At 37.0% G+C, this 18,284-nt stretch overlaps 1 protein-coding gene across 1 annotated transcript in view; it reads left to right on the top strand.

Moving 5' to 3' along the window:
- Positions 1 to 3,041: 3,041 nt before the first annotated feature.
- The window catches only part of Pgant1 (Polypeptide N-Acetylgalactosaminyltransferase 1), a 245,305-nt gene continuing 230,062 nt past the window's right edge, over positions 3,042 to 18,284 (top strand). Inside the window, exon 1 of the mRNA XM_067139267.2 lies at positions 3,042 to 3,564. Within this exon, the coding sequence (XP_066995368.2) occupies positions 3,119 to 3,564 (446 nt within the window). The 5' untranslated portion in view covers positions 3,042 to 3,118. The remainder of the gene's footprint in view (positions 3,565 to 18,284) is intronic.

Here is an 18,284-nt window from a genome sequence, read left to right as displayed (position 1 = left end):
ACTTATGGAGTGCAATTCGTTCCCTTACCCGAGCTTCTCAATACATTCCACCCTCTGTCACCCCTCCTCAGATTCTATCAATTTTTCTCAACTCCCTCACTCCTGATTATGTCGTGCCTGACTTTACTATCCCCCTGTCTCCATGCTCTTCCCGCTTTTCTGTATTACTCCAACCTATACACCTTTCTGAACTTGAGGCCACCTTGTGTAATGCAAAGAGTTCGTCTCCGGGCCCTGATTATATATCATATGATATGCTTCGGATTCTCCCTCTACGTGCTAAACAAGCTTTATTAGCTCTCTATAATAATATACTTCTCACTACTTCTGTCCCTACTTCTTGGAATGATTTTTTTTTAGTGCCTATCCCCAAACCTGGTCTCCTTCAAACTGACGCTAACGGCTTTCGAGGGATTGTCCTTGGTTCGTGTATCCGCAAGACGTTTTTAAAAATTCTCCTTCAACGAATCCTGTGGTCTCTTGAATATTATAATTTGGTTCCCAAATATCAATTCGCCTACTTTAAAGGTCGTTGTGCTCAAGATGCTATTAACATTTTACTTATCGATATTTTATTAGCGCAAATTCGTAAGGATTGTCTTATTGCTATTTTTTTGGACATACGAGGAGCTTTTGACTCCATACCACTTCATCTTCTCTGGACTAATCTTGCACAGAAAGGTTTTCCTGCTCATTTTCTCCACATCTTGAGTAATTTGTTTACGTATCGGAAACTTTCACTTAAATCTGCTTATTCTTCTCTTCCTTGTCGTCTGTCATCTGTCGGTGTTCCTCAGGGAGACATTTTAAGTGGTCTGCTTTTCGCCCTGTATATGAGTAATCTTGAACAATTGGTTACCCAAAAAGCTCGCATTCTCTTTTATGCTGATGATATAGTTCTTTATTACTCTCATAGTAATGTCGATGTGTGTCGTCACCATATATATCAGCTAATGGAGCAAGTCATTACATGGCTTACTTTCCATGGTCTTCAACTTTCTACCTCCAAATGCTGTGCAATGTTTTTTACCTCTAAGCGTAGGTTTAACTCTGAGCCACTTGTTTTCGATTCACATGTCATTCCTTTTTGTTCCTCCCATAAATACCTTGGTGTTATGCTAGACCGCTCATTATCTTGGAAACATCATATTACTCAGTTACGTCATTCTTCTGATATGTATATTAAAATTCTCCAAGTGGTTACTAGACGATCATGGGGTGCTGACCCTGGCACAGCTCAGTTGTTATATTCCGCTACTATTCGCTCTAGACTCGACTACTGTGCGCATGTTATAGATACTGCGTCGGATTCTGTTCTTAACCACTTAAATACTTTACAATTTAAAGCCCTGAGAACTTGTGTTGGAGCATTGTTGTCTACCCCTACTAATGCTCTCCTTGTCGAGACCGGTGAACTCCCTCTTCCCATTCGCCGTAAAATGATCACATCTAAATATTTACTTAAAAGATTTGCTCTGGCTCAACACCCATTGCTTCCTAAATTGCAGTTATTAGATGAATATTCTCTTCTTTCACAGGCCCGCCGTCGTAAGATGCCTGCTTTGTTGTATGCATATCAATTTCTCCTTTCCTATAAAAACACTATCTTACGCGCTGCTTCTTCCCCCGTTTATTCAGTAAATTTTGATTGTTTATTTTTTGTTCCTTCTATCATTATCTCCCCTACATCTTCTTTTTCCTCTTCTCTTCCTGGTTCTTCGTTGACGGGCCCTCCTTTTAAGAAGCTACGTTTTGCTCCAAGTGATTCTGGCGTCCACATATATACAGACGGCTCAAAAAACTCTTCTGGCGTTGGAGCAGCGTTCTATATTGTCAATACCAATGTTGCTGAACTCTATCGTTTACCCAGTGACTTTTCTATCTACACTGCGGAAATTTTTGCTATTCGTCAAGCTCTCATGTACATTAAGCATCATTCTATACCTAACGCAGCTATTTATACGGATTCCCTCAGTGCGGTTCAGTCGCTCAAGTCATCTCATCTTTCTTTTAACTGGTATTTGTATCATGTTAAAAGTCTCATTTATACTTTGCATCAATCTGGGGTGGTTCTCACTTTTGTCTGGGTCCCTAGTCATATAGGTATCTATGGGAATGAACAGGCAGATTTATTCGCTAAGCGAGCTGTTCGTGATGGCAAATCCCTACTTAAACTTGCAGTTCCTCTACCCGATTTTTATCCAATTCTTAAACATTATGCTTATGGTCAGTGGCAAGAAGATTGGACTAGATCAGCTTCTTATAAAGGTCGCTATTATTACAATATTCAGCCTTTTATTCCTCCCTATCCTTGGTATTTGAAGGGTAACTATTCTCGCCGTCACATTACCAACATTATTCGTCTTCGCTTTAACCATGCTCTTACTCCTCTGTATAAACATCGTTTTAACCTCTCCCCCCACTCCTCCTGTTTATGTGGTACTCTGAGTGCTGATGTAAATCATTTATTATTCCAATGCCCTGTGTATGATTCTTTTCGTCCGGCTTTTATTTCTCGTCTTCTCAGTCTTCAGAAAGCTCTCCCCACCAATGTCTCCTGCTTGCTTACCGATATGTCTCCTGCTCTAATACATGCTATCAATCAATATTTGGATGACTCTCATATTCATTTGTAAATTACTGTCTGTTTCTTGTTTGCACCGTTACATACTCCTGCTTCCACTGTTTTTTTTTTTTTTTTTTTTTTCTTCTACGCACTTCCTTTGTTCTGTTTCGCGTTACGTAAGATGTGCATATAGACCTGATGCTCAACTGTTCTTGAGACCTTCGTAGTGAAATTCATTGCGTGTGACCTTCGTTGTGGACTAATTGCGTGTGATTTCACATTATAAGTGTAATATCACGATAATAAGTGTAGTGGCTGGGTGAAATAATAGAGCCCATAACCTCTCTGACAACAACAACAACAAATAGTACCGTATCCCGCTATCGCTGAGCATCTTTCCGCCAGGGGCGTTCTGTTTCCTCATAGATTATCTTATACTCCCTATAAAACCCCTGGTGGAGATATATGAAACAAAGTTTGACATTTCGAGTGTATTTCCTATCTAAGATTTGTGTTAGTTTATCTTTGTCTTCATGTTGAGGGAGTTTTGTAATGGCTAGGTTAAAGTGTCCTTCTGGTCGGAAGAGGTGGATATGGAAGAGAATTATAATGTGCGGATTATTAGTGGGATTTTTTGTTACTATATGGAAGTATTATATTTCACGAAAATACAGTGGTATGCTTGTGGAAAAAAAATTTGAAAGTGGAGGTGTGCCAGTGCTGAACTTTCGAATTGACAAGACTGTTAACAGGACTGCATTTGTCTTGGCTAGATATTTTGAACACTCCGAAAGCGAGGGTGAGCGTAACTATGAAGCTCTGATTAAAGAAGACGAGGACTTTATGATCCCAGGCCTTGGTGACGATGGTGTGCCAAGTTTAGTGTCTTCTGACATTGGTGCTTACGCCAAGGCCCTAATCAAGAAAGAGGCCTTTAACATAATTTTAAGTGACATGATGCCGTATACGAGAAAACTTCATGATGCACGAAATCCCAAGTAAGAGTGATTTTCGTCCATGATTGTGTACATTTGGTTGTAGTATAATGGTTATTATACAGTGTTATTCACCTCAGATGTTACACGGAAATAACGTCTAAACCGTTAAAGATATCGGTATTCTGTTTTCATATTCGTAAATGATACCCAGGGGCTTGTAAAATAATGTGCTACTTGTTTTCATGGGGTGAGTAATAACTGAGATATTGATACTAACTCCGTATTTTAAAATGGGATGGCACAAATGCATACAGCTGGCCTAAAAGTTCAACTGCGTACAAGTTCAAATATGTAAGTATTTTCAAAATCGCATAGTTACATTTTGAGATATCAATAAGAACACCATGCGCGATTTTGCATGCCGCATCAGGCGGTGTGCAGTTGGTCAAGGATATATTGACACGCAAGCAGTTTCCTGGGTGTGATTCTAGCCATGAATAGATACTAGGCATGTAAGCGTATCGTATACAGGTGTCAGACGAACTCATGACAGGACAGGGAGGGTTGGTGTTTTTATTAGGAATAAAATAAATACTCTGATACCTTTGAGATAGGCCACAGCTGTCGTCCTTTCCAAATCCTTCGCATTCCCATCCATGGGAAAAAACGCCAAACTGAGCACAGCCTGTTGCACATGAATTTCAAAGCAAAACAAATAAAAACTTTAATCTCCCTTCCCCATTGTGTGTTCGCCAGTCATACAATAACGTTACATATCCAGGGTATGTGACGGTACATCACATTATGTGTATGATAGTTTTTACAATACATGCCTGGTATCCGTTCTCTGGCTGGAATCAATGCCAGGAAACAACTCGCGTGCCAATACATCCTTGGTCGATCATACACTGTCTGATGCGGCACGCAAAAGCCCAAATACGGTTTTTATTGAGATCTCAAAAAGTAACTGTCCGATTTTGAAAATACACATTTGAACTTGTACACGGTTGAACTTTTAGGTCAGCTGTATGTATTTATGCCCTTCCATTTAAAAATATGGAATTAGTATCAATATCTCGGTTATTAATCACTCCATGAGAATAAGTAGCACATTATTTTACAAGCCCCTGGGTATCATTTACGAATATGAAAACAGAATACTGATATCTTTAATTGTTAAGACGTTATTTCCGTGTAACATCTTAGGTGAATAACCCTATATGTCGAGACATGCATATTAATTTATCATGTAAATAGGTTTGGAAAAGTTGTTAACCTATATAGGTCTAATATTTAGTATGAAATATATCACGTGGGTAATATTTTTAATACTATTGAACTTTGAGTGGGAAAATCGTAAGGTTTTTTAATACCAGCTAGTCTCAGATGTTGCATTTTGACCATCTGATTTACATTGGTGGGTATGTGTACCTCATACTGGCAATATCATAATTGTAAACTATTTGCCTTTAATACTTAAATTTATCGTTGCATGGGAACAATAGATCCAGTTTTCGGTAAGTTTTGGTAATGGTAGTGAAAACAATTAGGCTAATACAGGGTTCTAAGGTAGATGTTTTTGAAATAATCTGGGCCTAGATTTTATTACTAATTGGCAGACATGTAGATTTAATTTCAATACTCAGTTTGATTTTCCTTTCACTATTGATCACTGTTTGTTATAAGTTAAAACTCTTGAATGGTGGGTGCCACTTGGATTTACCAGAAGCTTCCTATCTCGACCAGTGGTGAGTTTAAATGCATATAACCAAGCTCGATAGCTGCAGTCACTTAAGTGCGGCCAGTATCCAGTATTCGGGAGATAGTAGGTTCGAACCCCACTGTTGGCAGCCCTGAAAATGGTTTTCCGTGGTTTCCCATTTTCACTCCAGGCAAATGCTGGGGCTGTACCTTAATTAAGGCCACGGCCGCTTTCTTCCCACTCCTAGCCCTTTCCTGTCCCATCGTCGCCATAAGACCTATCTGTGTCGGTGCGACGTTAAGCAACTAGCAAAAAAAAAAAAAAATGCATATAGGCTACATACACCTGAATAAAATCTGAGCTCTTTTAATGATTGAATGGTAATTAATTATATTAATACACACACATATATTATCGGCCCACTTTTTAGCGACAGATTTACACCCTAGTGCTGAATCGGTAGACCTTGGCTATCTTCAAGATTCGTATTGGCAACCTTTGAACAAAACTATGCATCGCTGTGCGACATCTGGCGTACACTTTACGTACTAGTACTGTTGTTGTTTACACCGCAAAGCCAAACTGTAGAATTCATGCTAGGAACAAGATTCACATCGAGAAATGTTATATAACGTGTGTGTGACACAGTTGTTGGCTTGAGATAATAAAGGTTTAGAAAATTCATATCGATTGATCATATTATCTATTCAATTCAGATTTATTTTCCATTCAATTGGCAGTACTACCGGAACCGGGAGAGCTCCCTCCTTACTCCTTAACCCCGTACACAAATCTATCGCTAAAATGTGTGCCGATAACACACACACACACACCTAAACAAAGTCTAAGCACTATGCTTTGTTTCACTTGGCTTTCATACTGGAAAGAGGCTAGTAATTTGAAATTTCACTCCAATGGTTTTGATGGCTGCGTTACCCAGCAGTCATCACAACATATTGCATTCACACCCACTGACCTTTGTTACTGCTATAGGCCTCTCTCTAATTTTACATGATCAAAAATACGTTAAATTTAGATTTTGATTAACCTTACTCAAGTTGTGCTAATACTCTGACCCATTTGGTTGGTGCAGACTGTCACTCAACAAGAACAAACAAAGCTCATATCTAACAACATTTATGTTTAATTACAATACATTATTCAAATGCGATTAATTCTTCTTGATTATAGACAGATATTCATAATATATTACTTGAAATAATGTTTTCGACTCAAATTACATTAAATTAAAATTAAAGGACCATCTCATATTATGGTAGAGTAACTTATGATACAAGAAAATTTAATCATAATTCTCAAATAATAATAAATGTAATATTCAGGCTTCATCCTACAGTAAATATCACCTTGTAAACTGATAAATGCTATTGGAAAATCTCACTTTCTAACAAGAAGTCTCTGAGTGAGTTGGCTATGCTGTTTGAAGCGTAGGCCTATAGCTGTTAGCTTGCATTTGGAAGATAGTGCGCTCAAACCCCACTGTTGGGAGTCCGGAAGAGTTTTTTTCGGTGGTTTCCCATTTTCACACCAGTCAAATGCTGGGGCAGTGCACCTTAAGGCCATGAATACTTTTTACCCATTCCCAGCCCTTCATTATCCCATTGACGCCATCAGACTTATTTCAATCAGTGGAATGTAAAATAAACAACAAATGGTCCTTTCATATTTTATTACGGTACTTAGCAGCATTAATTCAGAATCACTGTTCTAAGAATTCTGTCATTTAGGCAAACTTCATTTCGCCCAAGATGCATCTTCATAACAGACTATGCAATTTTTGATCTGTTCTTTCTGTTGGACCTGCTTCATCTTCCTGTTTAATCATCGGATGTTTCACCTGTCTCTCCAAGGACTTCTGCTCGAAGAAACTTGTGAATGTGTTCTTTGTGGTTTGGGATATATTTCCTAATGCCGTCCTGCTTCTTAGGTTGTCTTATGTCAGTACATATGACAGCTCTTCGTGAAAATTTTTGGCAGTTTATATTCATACCGGGGTTTTTGGCATTAATAAATTAGTGTATTTGTCCAGTAAGTTCTTGGGTAGGGAATAATACACAACCATTGTCCGCCTTCACATGTTTCGGGCCAGCCTGAGTGGCTCAGATGGTTGAGGTGCTGGCCTTCTGACCCCAATTTGACAGGTTCGATCCTGGCTCAGTCCAGTAGTATATGATGGTGCTCAAATACATCAGCCGTGTGTTGATAGATTTACTGACACATAAAAGAACTCCTGTTGAACTAAATTTTGGCACCTCTGTGTCTCTGAAAACTGTAAAGGTGGTTAGTGGGACATAAAAACAAATAATATTATTATTATTATTATTATTATTATTATTATTATTATTATTAACATATTTTTGGTGTCCGACTCGTTGGCTGAATGGTCAGCGTACTGGCCTTCGGTTCAGAGGGTCCCGGGTTCGATTCCCGGCCGGGTCGGGGATTTTAATCGCTTCTGATTAATTCTTCTGGCTCGGGGACTGGGTGTATATGTCCGTCCCAACACTCTCCTCATCATATTCAGACAACACACTACACTACCAACCACTACAGAAACACGCAATAGTGCTTACATCCCTCCATAGAGGGTTGGCGTCAGGAAGGGCATCCGGCCGTAAAAACAGGGCCAAATCCACATGTGCGATGCAGTTCGCACCCGCGACCCCACAGGTGTGGGAAAAAGCGGCAGGAAAAGAAGAAGATTAACATATTTTTGGCACAGTCCTACACAAAGTTAAGTTTATCTACTGCTCCTTTTAGTTTATTTATATATTGTTATATTAGCTTTACGTACAGTAGTAGAACACTGTAATACTAGCCCTGCAAGAGCGCACTATGGCAGATTTATAGGATGATGCTCTGGGTGTTCAGTGTAAGTGGTTGGATTTTGTTTAGTTGTGTTTGCATTAATTTTTCACCATTGGTTTAGTTTTAGCTTTGCTCAGCATAAGGGGTTAAAAAACGTACCACAATTGGATTATCTTTAACATAAGTGGTTAGACAATTTTGACCGTTAGTTTATTTTCAGCATAAAGAATTAGGTATGTCTGTGTATATTGATTTATCACCAATGGTTAAGGAATTTTTGTTGCAGTGTAATTGGTAATGTCATCTGCCTATATGAGTATCTGTGTTAATTACAGGAGTGACGGGATCTTGAATGAAAATGAAAATCCACAGCCTGTTTCCAGTCATTCGACCGGGTCAGGAATGGAATGAATGAAGTTCCCATCTGGCGGCGAGGATAGGAATATTGCCAGCTGCCAATGCCTGTCGCACTCCTCTGGGGCAATGATTAATGAATGACAGATGAAATGGAATGATATTGGAGAGTGTTGCCGGAATTAAGGATAACAGGGAAAACTGGAGTACCCGGAGAAAAACCCTGTCCCGCCTCTGCATTGTCCAGCACAAATCTCATAGAGTAGACCACGGTACCCAGCGGTGAGAGGGAGGTGCGCTGTCACCTGAGCCATGCAGGCTACACATGGGATATGCATAATTTCATTCATTAACAAAATTCCTTCACGTGGGTACTTTGCAAAATGTCCTTTGTTTGGCGATGTTTTACCGTGAAGGTAATGATATTATTTACTATGAAGATATTAGGCGACAGGAATGCAAACCCAGCCAAGATCTGCCCCATCCCTCAGCTGTCCGATGTGTGGACGTATGTTCTACGCAAGAATTGGCCTGTACAGTCACCAGAAGTTTAAACACAAACTGATGTGAATTGAAGTGAGCTATTAGTCAGGAAATTTGTGAACTCGGAAACAAGTAACTGCCGCCGCCGACGCTGAATGATACTATTTAGGGTGGGTTGGTGTGTCCCCAGTAGTGGCATCAAACACTTCTATATTCCTACTTATAATGCGACGAAAGATTTATAAGATTCCACTTCTTAATTTATGTACTTATGTCTTGAACCATTACTGAAGTTATATCCATAATAGTCCTTCCTCTTCTCTGGGGAGAATATACAATAACAATGTACAGTTTTCCTGAAAAGGCAAGCACTGATGATTTTTTCAGGATATTTTGCTGATTTTATATATTCGTTGGGTAGAACTCAACAGGAAAACGCATGTAGCATGTATTGACTTGAAAAAAGCCTTTGATAATGTTGAGTGGAAATTGCTTTTCAAGTAATGAGGAATATGGGACTTGACTGGAAAGACGGGCGCCTTATTCCGAATCTATATAAAGCTGAAACCACAGAAGTTAATATTAATGGTACTACAAGAGAAGCAAAATTTAGAAGAGGATTGCGACAAGGCTGCCCACTGTCACCATATCTCTAACCTGTTTATAGAAAATGGAGTTAGAGAAATGAAATAGCACACACTAAAGGGGTGAATTTTAATGGTATTCAGGTGCACAGTATCTGCTTTACAGATGATATTGCTCTCTTAGCTAATTCTGAAAAGGACATGAGTAAGATGCTAAGCACATTCAACAAATCCTTGGAAAAATTTAAACTAAAAGTAAACACAAAGAAAACAAAATTCATGATAGTAGACAAAAAGAAGCCTACAAGCAGAAAAGACTTAAAATTAAATGACACACCGATAGAACAAGTCACAGAATCCTCCTATTTGGGTAGTGTAATTACCTCTGATAACAGATCCTTTCAGAAATCAAGAAAAGAATAGTGGTAGCAAAACAAGCCTTCCAAAATAAGAAAAAATTATTGCTAAACGACCATCTCAGTTTGGAGACCAGAAAATAATTTCTCAAGACATTTGTTTGGAGTGTGCTACTGTATGGGTGCAAAACCTGGACATTAGGGAACCAGGAAGAAACAAAACATGAGGCTGCTGAAGTGTGGTTTTGGAGATGAATTACAAAAACAAGTTGGACAGATAAAAAATAAGACTTTGTTTTAAAGAATGTAAAAGAGAATCGTTGTTTATTAAATACTAGCACAATGCCTGTGCTTCACTACGGCTTTAAAATGAAAGTTATCATTCAGAGTTTTACATTTTGGAGAGTCCACTGTCAGCTGAGCCTGTAAAATACGTCCTCAATTCATACGTCAAACGGTTTTGGGGAAAATGATTATTTATTTTACAATCTACCACTCATTTGAACCTCGGACGGAAGAATTTTAATGTTTTAAACCATATCTGATTTAACTTCTACTACATAAAAGCGACCAACCTGTGAATTTATTTTTTACGTCAAACAGTAATGAATACTTTTTTAAGGGTGAATGTTTTGAAGTATTTATTAACATTTAGGATATAGGAGACAATCCTTCACAGGAAAAAAAAAAAAAAAAAAAAATCTTGCCTGAAACGGTTTCGGAAGAATGGATATTGTGTTTTTGAGAGTCAACTACCATCTAAACCTCTTAGGGAGAGAAGTGTTTTGAAGTATAAAGTATTTTACACCTAGAACATAAAAGAAGACCATTCTCATAAAAATACAACTTTGTACGCCAAACGGTTTTGGAGGGATGAATAATTTAGTTTACACTTTAGCGGTGGAATGTTAAAAAATATTTCCTATTTCACACCTAGGACTTAAAATATATACCGCTATTTGGAATTTTGTCTTCGTACGTTAAACCATTTTGGAGGAAGGAATTAATATATTTGTTTTCGGATCTTAACCCCCATTTAACTCTCTGAGGGGTTAAATTTGCTTCAAACCTTCTGTTATTTAACACCTAAGATATCATTTGACATTTTAACTTCGTAATTCAAACAGTTTCATATAAATGTATATTTCTGTCATCATTCCTCATCCCCCAGTCAAAACCCCATAGTGGTGTATTGTTTTAAGTCCACTTCCTATTTACATCCTCATAAAAAGAACTCAACTCCTTTTACATCCCCTTAAGTTGATCTCCCCACCCCCACCAAAAGCGTGTATCTTTATTTTTAAAGGAGATTTCAAATGCCAATTTTCACGTCTGTAACATCCTTTGTTTTTGTGATATAAATATCCTCATACAAAGAATTAAACTCATTTTTCAATTCATTTACCCACCCTTAATTTGATTTTTCAGAAACAAAAGAATGCATGTTTCTTTATTTTTAAAGAAGATTCCAAATACAAATTTTCATGTCTGTAACATCTTCAGTTTTTGAGATATAAATATCCTCATAAAAAGAATTCAACCACTTAGCAGTCCTTTTTACACTCCCTTTAAGTGGATTTTACGAAAACAAAAAAATACGTGTTCCTTTATTTTTAAGGGGGATTCCAAATACCAATTTTCACATCTGTAATATCTTCAGATTTTCAGATACCAGTATTCTAATAAAGATTATTGAACTCCTTTTTCATTTCTTTCTACCCCCCTCCCAAGTGATTTTTCCAAAAACAAAGAAGTATGTGTTACTTTATATTTAAAAGAGATTAAAATATCAATTTTCTCATGTGTAACATGTTACGTTTTTGAGATATACTCATTTTAAAAATTCACCCACTTTGCCAATCCTGTTTACCCCCCCCCGTTAAGTAAATTTGCCAAAAACAAAATATGTGTTTCTTTATTTTAAAGGAGATTGCAAATAAAACTTTTCATGACTGTAAAATCTTTAATTTTTGAGGTATAAGTATCCTCAAAAAGGTATTCAACCACATTCTCTCTTTTTTTCACCCCTTTAAGAGGATATTCAACTAAGTTCTCTTCAAACACCTCACTCCATTAAGTGGATTTTCCGAAAGCTAAAAAGTACGTGTTTTTTTTTTTTTTTTTTGTTAGTGGCTTTACATCGCACGACACAGATAGGTTGACGATGGGATAGGAAAGGCCTAGGAGTTGGTTTCCCATTTTCACACCAGGCAAATGCTGGGGCTGTACCTTAATTAAGGCCACAGCCGCTTCCTTTCCTGTCCCATCGTCGCCATAAGACGTATCTGTGTCAGTGCGTTGTAAAGCAAATAGCAAACAAACTAAAACTATGTTTGTGGTATTACTTTTGGGGCTAAAACGGCCATGCGACATAGAAGTAACTGTACATGTGAGAAACGGTCTTCTCTCAGGTCGAAAAAATTAACACGTTTCTTTATTTTTAAAGGAGATTCCATATACCTGTTCCCACATCTGTAATATCTTCAATATTTGAGATACGTAAGTATCCCCATAAAAAGAATTCAACCCCTTGATCAGTCCTTCCCCTACCCCCATCTAAGTGTATTTTACAAAAACAAAAATACCCTTTTTCACGTCTGTAACATCTTCAGTTTTTAAGATATAAGTATCCTCATAAAAAATAATTCAACTATTTTTCAGTTCTTTTCACCCCCGTTAAGTGTCGTCTCCGAAAACAAAAAGGTACATGTTTCTGTATTTTTAAAGGACTTTCCAAATACTGCATTTCTTGTCTCTAACATGTTAAGTTTTTGACATATAATGTAGATATACCGGTACTCATTAAAAAAATTCACCCGCTTTTCCAATTCTTTTCAGCCCCTTAACTGGATTTTCCGAAAACAAAAAAAAGTGCATGTTTCATTATTTTTAAAGGAGATTCCAAATACCAGATTTCATGTCTGTATGTATTACCTTCAGTTTTTGAGATAAATGTATACTCATGAAAATATATTCTTCTTCTTCTTCTTCTTTACTTATTTTCACCCTTCTCCTGCCTTAAGTGGACTTTATAGATGTTGATTCCCATAGGCAACCTGAAATATTTGTCCCGAATGAGTAAATTTATAATACCAATATAAATGGTCTGTTATTGGACATTATAAATTTTCCAGGTAACTCATTCCTTGTTGCCAGCGTTTTTCCCTAGTGTGCTAAGTAGGGCTCATCAGTTGGTACATAGCACACCCACCAAGACGCATGGCTAGTGCATACCATGGAGGCCACTGCGTAGGCTACTTGGAGCTACTGGCTGTGCCAATGCAATATGAGAGGTTTTGTCTCATTACAAAAAATTGATGTCTGCCTGACCATCAGATGATATAGATGTTGATTCCCATAGGGAACCTGGAATATTTGTCCCGAATGAGTAAATTTATAATACCAATATAAATGATCCGTTATTGGACATTATAAGTTTTCCAGGTAACTCATTCCTTGTTGCCAGCGTTTCGCCCCAGTGTGCTAAGTTGGGCTCATGGCTAGTGCATACCGTGGAGGCTACTGCGTAGGCTACTTGGAGCCATCGGCAGTGCCAGTGCACTATGAAAGACTTTGTCTCATGACCCAAAATTAATGCCTGCCTAGCCATCAGATGATATTTGTCCAATAACAGACCATTTATATTGGTATTAAGTAGACTTTCCAAAAGCAAAAAATGCGTGTTTCTTTATTTTGAAAGGAAATTCAAAGTACCAACTTTCACGTCTGTAACAGCTTCAGTTTTTAAGAAAGTATCCTCATAAACATACTTCAACGCCTTATTTGCTTATTTTCAACACTAGACCCCTTACCTTGATTTTCTGAAAAAAAAACAAATGCATGTTAATTTATTTGAGGTGACCTACTTAGATAACGTCTGTAAGTTAGACCAAGTTGGGTTCGATAATTTGTGAATGTTTAATTGGATCTTTAATGTAAATTATTTTCTGATGTCTGGATTCAGAGATAATGATAATGAACTTATTCTGTCAAAATGTTTTTGTCAATGTCTTCCCTCGTTTGGCAATTCCTAGCTGAATTTGAAGGTTTAAATCTATCCTCCTTCCTTCTTTGACAAGTCTGTCTCCCTCTGTCTTGCGTGACTGGTGACTATACCCCCCCCTGCGCGAGGGCATGCAAATCCATTTTGGCTCTTAAACTGCCTCTCTAGTGAGCAGTCTGTTCGAATCCTGACTCTGTGGAAAAATGAAGAATTGGCCCAAAATCCCTAAAGTCCTGTGTTCATGCACCGGCCAGGTACAATACATACATACATGACACCAGTCACTTTCCAGGAATCCTCACCACGTTCCCTGATATTCCCTATTCCAAGTGTCTTGCCTCCATTACCTTGTTCATCAAAATTTTGAACACTGATGGATTAAGAACCATTCAGATCTTGCCCAACAGCAGAAAAATGCTACACTACAACATTTATTTAACTTGTATAATCTTCAGACACCAAGAAGTTCTGCACTCCATTTCCCAATCACTTGTGGAATATGAGATAGACTGCTGTATGCACAAAAGCATTCTCTTCAAGCTCATCTTTTCTAATTGAAATGTGCTGGGCGCACATTGTGTTGCAAGTCTACCATCACACAGATAGATAACGTCTCACTAAATTCACTAGACCACAGAAACTAGTATTGAAAAAATTGTGTTTATTATTTTCAGATACTAATGACTACACTACAAACGCAATTATCAGTCAATCAGTCATGGCTGAAAAATTATATAATGGATGCAGAAATTTTCTCACAGAACTGGAGTGTGTATCGTAGAGATAGGATAGAAATGGTGGGAGGGGGAGTATTCATTCTGGTGAAAGAAGAATTTGTAAGTTACGAAAAAGTTAAAGATGAGAAACATGAAATTCTAGGTGTAAGGCTCATTTCTAAAGATAATAGGCAACTTGGTGTCTTTGGAGTCTACAGACTGGGAAAGGGTAGCGCTGACACGGATTCAGATTTATTTTATAAGATAATCAACTATGTGGGAAACGACATGGAAAGGAATGTGATTGTAGCGGGAGATCTGAATTTACCAAATGTCAATTGGGAAGGAAATGCGAACGACAGAAAGCATGACCAACAAATGGCAAATAAGCTAATATGGGAAGGACAGCTGATTCATAAAGTGACTGAACCAACTGCAGGGAAAAATATCTTGGACGTGGTGCTGATAAAACCAAATGAGCTCTATAGAGAAACCAAAGTAATAGATGGTATTAGTAATCATAAAGCTGCTTTTGTCGTAGTTAAAAATATATGTGATAGAAAGGAAGGTTTTAAAAGTAGGAGGCATGAGGCAGTTTTTAAAAAGTAATTATGATCTGTGGAAAATGGTAAATAAGAATGTAAACAAACTCTTGGATGGGTTTAAAGAAATTGTTGAGGAATGTGAAAACAGGTTTGTACCTTTAAAGGTGGTAAGGAATGGTAAAGACCCACCTTATTACAACAGAGAAATAAGACTAAGAAGGAGGTGTAGATTGGAAAGAAAAGAGTTAGAAATGACTGTGGAAGTAAGGAGAAATTAAAGGAACTTACTAGGAAATTGAATCTAGCAAAGAAGGCAGCTAAGGACAACATGATGGCAAGCATAATTGGCTGTCATACAAATTTTATTGAAAAATAGAAGGGTATATATAGGTTACTTTAAGGCAGAAACAGGTTCTGAGAAGGTCATTCCAGGAATAATTAATGAATAAGGAGAGTATGTATGTGAGAATCTTCAAAAGGCAGAGGTATTCGGTCAGTAGTATGTAAAGATTGTTGGTTACAAGGATAATGTCCAGGTAGAGGAGGTGACTAATGCTAAAGAAGTATTAAAATTTACATATGAAAACTAGAAAAGCGGCTGGAATTGATAAGATTTCTGGGGATGTACTAAAGATAGTGGGTTGGGATATAGTACCATATCTGAAGTACTTATCTGATTATTGTTTGGTTGAAGGAGCTATACCAAATGTATAAAGGAAAAGGTGATAGACATAAAGCTGAAAATTACAGGCCAGTAAGTTTGACATGCATTGCATGTACGCTTTGGGAAGGCATTCTTTCTGATTATATTAGACATGTTTGCAAAATTAATAACTGGTTCGATAGAAGGCAGTTCGGTTTTAGGAAAGGTTATTCCACTGAAGCTCAACTTGTAGAATTCCAGCAAGATATAGCAGATATCTTGCAGTCAGGAGGTCAAATGGACTGTATCGCAATTGAGCTGTCTAAAGCATTTGATAGGGTGGATCATGGGAGACTACTGGCAAAAATGAGTGCAATTGGACTAGACAAGAGAGTGACTGAATGGGTTGCTATATTTCTAGAAAATAGATATCAGAGAATTAGAGTAGGTGAAGCTTTATCCGACCCTGTAATAATTAAGAGGGGAATTCCTCAAGGCAGTATTATTGGACCTTTATGTTTTCTTATATATATAAATTATATGAGTAAAGGAGTGGAATCAGAAGTAAGGATTTTTGCGGATGATGTTATTCTGTATAGAGTAATAAATAAGTTACAAGATTGTGAGCAACTGCAAAATGACCTCGATAATGTTGTGAGATGGACAGTAGGAAATGGTATGTTGATAAATGGGGTTAAAAGTCAGGTTGTGAGTTTCACAAATAGGAAAAGTCCTCTCACTTGTAATTACTGTGTTGATGGGGGTGAAAGTTCCTTTTGGGGATCATTGTAAGTATCTGGGTGTTAATATAAGGAAAGATCTTCATTGGGGTAATCACATAAATGGGATTGTAAATAAAGGATACATATCTCTGCACATGGTTATGAGGGTGTTTAGGGGTTGTAGTAAGAATGTAAAGGAGAGGGCATATAAGTCTCCGGTAAGACACAAACTAGAGTATGGTTCCATTGTATAGGACCCTCACCAGGATTACTTGATTCAAGAACTGGAAAAAATCTAAAGAAATGCAGCTAGATTTGTTCTGGGTGATTTCCGACAAAAGAGTAGCATTACAAAAATGTTGCAAAGTTTGGGCTGGGAAGAATTGGGAGAAAGAAGACGAGCTGCTCGACTAAGTTGTATGTTACAAGTCATTAATCTCATATTTGGTCCGTATTGACGACAGTGATTACATATAATTAAAAAAAAAAAAAAATTGTTTAATGTCAACCTAGTCAATACTTACAATTACCACTATTGTGGTTAAATGATCATAAATAATTGAAAAATCGTGAACATGTTTCGCCCTTCTTAACGGGCATCATCAGCACTATGAACAACTTTAAAAATAATAGTTACATTTAAGACTGTCTTACAATAATCAATCATATAAGATTGGAATAAAATGTGACATTAAAAGTTGTTTTTGATACCATTATTAAAAAGTAATAAGTAAATCTTATAAACAACAAGTTAAAACAATTGTAGGTCAATCACATAATCTAGTCTAAAAAATATATATGTTAATGTTGGTAGGAAGATTGTCAAACGGCATTCGTCTGAAATTGAAATGGATCCATTTTCTTTAACATTTGGTGAAGGTCCATATTAAGCTGTATTCACCAGCAAGTAGAAATTCGAAGAACAAAATATATACAAAACAAGGGCTCTAATTAATCATGTAGTAGAAGATTAGGTCAGGGATGATCATGGTAATTCTTCTTGAGTTAAATTGGTTATGTAACCAGTCGAATAAGAATACGTTGAATTAAAAATACACGTCGTAAAATCACGACAATGCACTGGAACATGCTACATCCTGGAACACAAAAACAGACATCTTTTTACAGCCTAATATATCGAGCCTTAAGAATCCCCTTATCTTCCAAAAATTTGAGAACTGAATTGAATTACATAAGAAACCTTGTAGTGACCAATGGATACAAAATTGAAATGATAAACCGTCTGATATATAAGATAAAAAACAAATTGTCCACTAACCTCAAACCGGATAAACCTAGCAAAAATAAATATGTCGTTTTCACTTATAATAGCCCAATGATCCACCAAATTACCAATAATTCCAACAAACATAATGTAAACATAGCTTACAGAACAACCAGTACTACGCAGAACATATTTTTAAATTATAATAAAATAAATAATAATAATAACAGCAAATATCAGAACTCAGGAGTTTATAGGTTGACTTGTTCACAGTGTGGTTATTCATACGTTGGTCAAACTGGGCGAAGTTTTATTACAAGGTATTTGGAACATTTCAATGCCGAAAAACATAACAAATATTCTGCTATGAGTACACACATGAAGGAAACAGGCCACCATTTTCCACAATAGAAAAAGATATAACAATAATAAAGAATACTAACAAGGGAAAACTGCTAAACGAATTTGAAAATATCTATATTTATTTGGACAAAACGTTTAATAAGGATTATAACCTTAATGACGACATGGAAATTAAGAGTCCTTTGTACACATTAATACCTAAGTTGTTGAAAACAGTTATCCCAAATCAAAAGAGAATCCCGCATATTTTAAAAA

This window comes from Anabrus simplex, chromosome 2, assembly GCF_040414725.1.
Source record: "Anabrus simplex isolate iqAnaSimp1 chromosome 2, ASM4041472v1, whole genome shotgun sequence".
NCBI lineage: Eukaryota > Metazoa > Arthropoda > Insecta > Orthoptera > Tettigoniidae > Anabrus > Anabrus simplex.
This window is presented reverse-complemented; position numbering and strand designations above follow the sequence as displayed.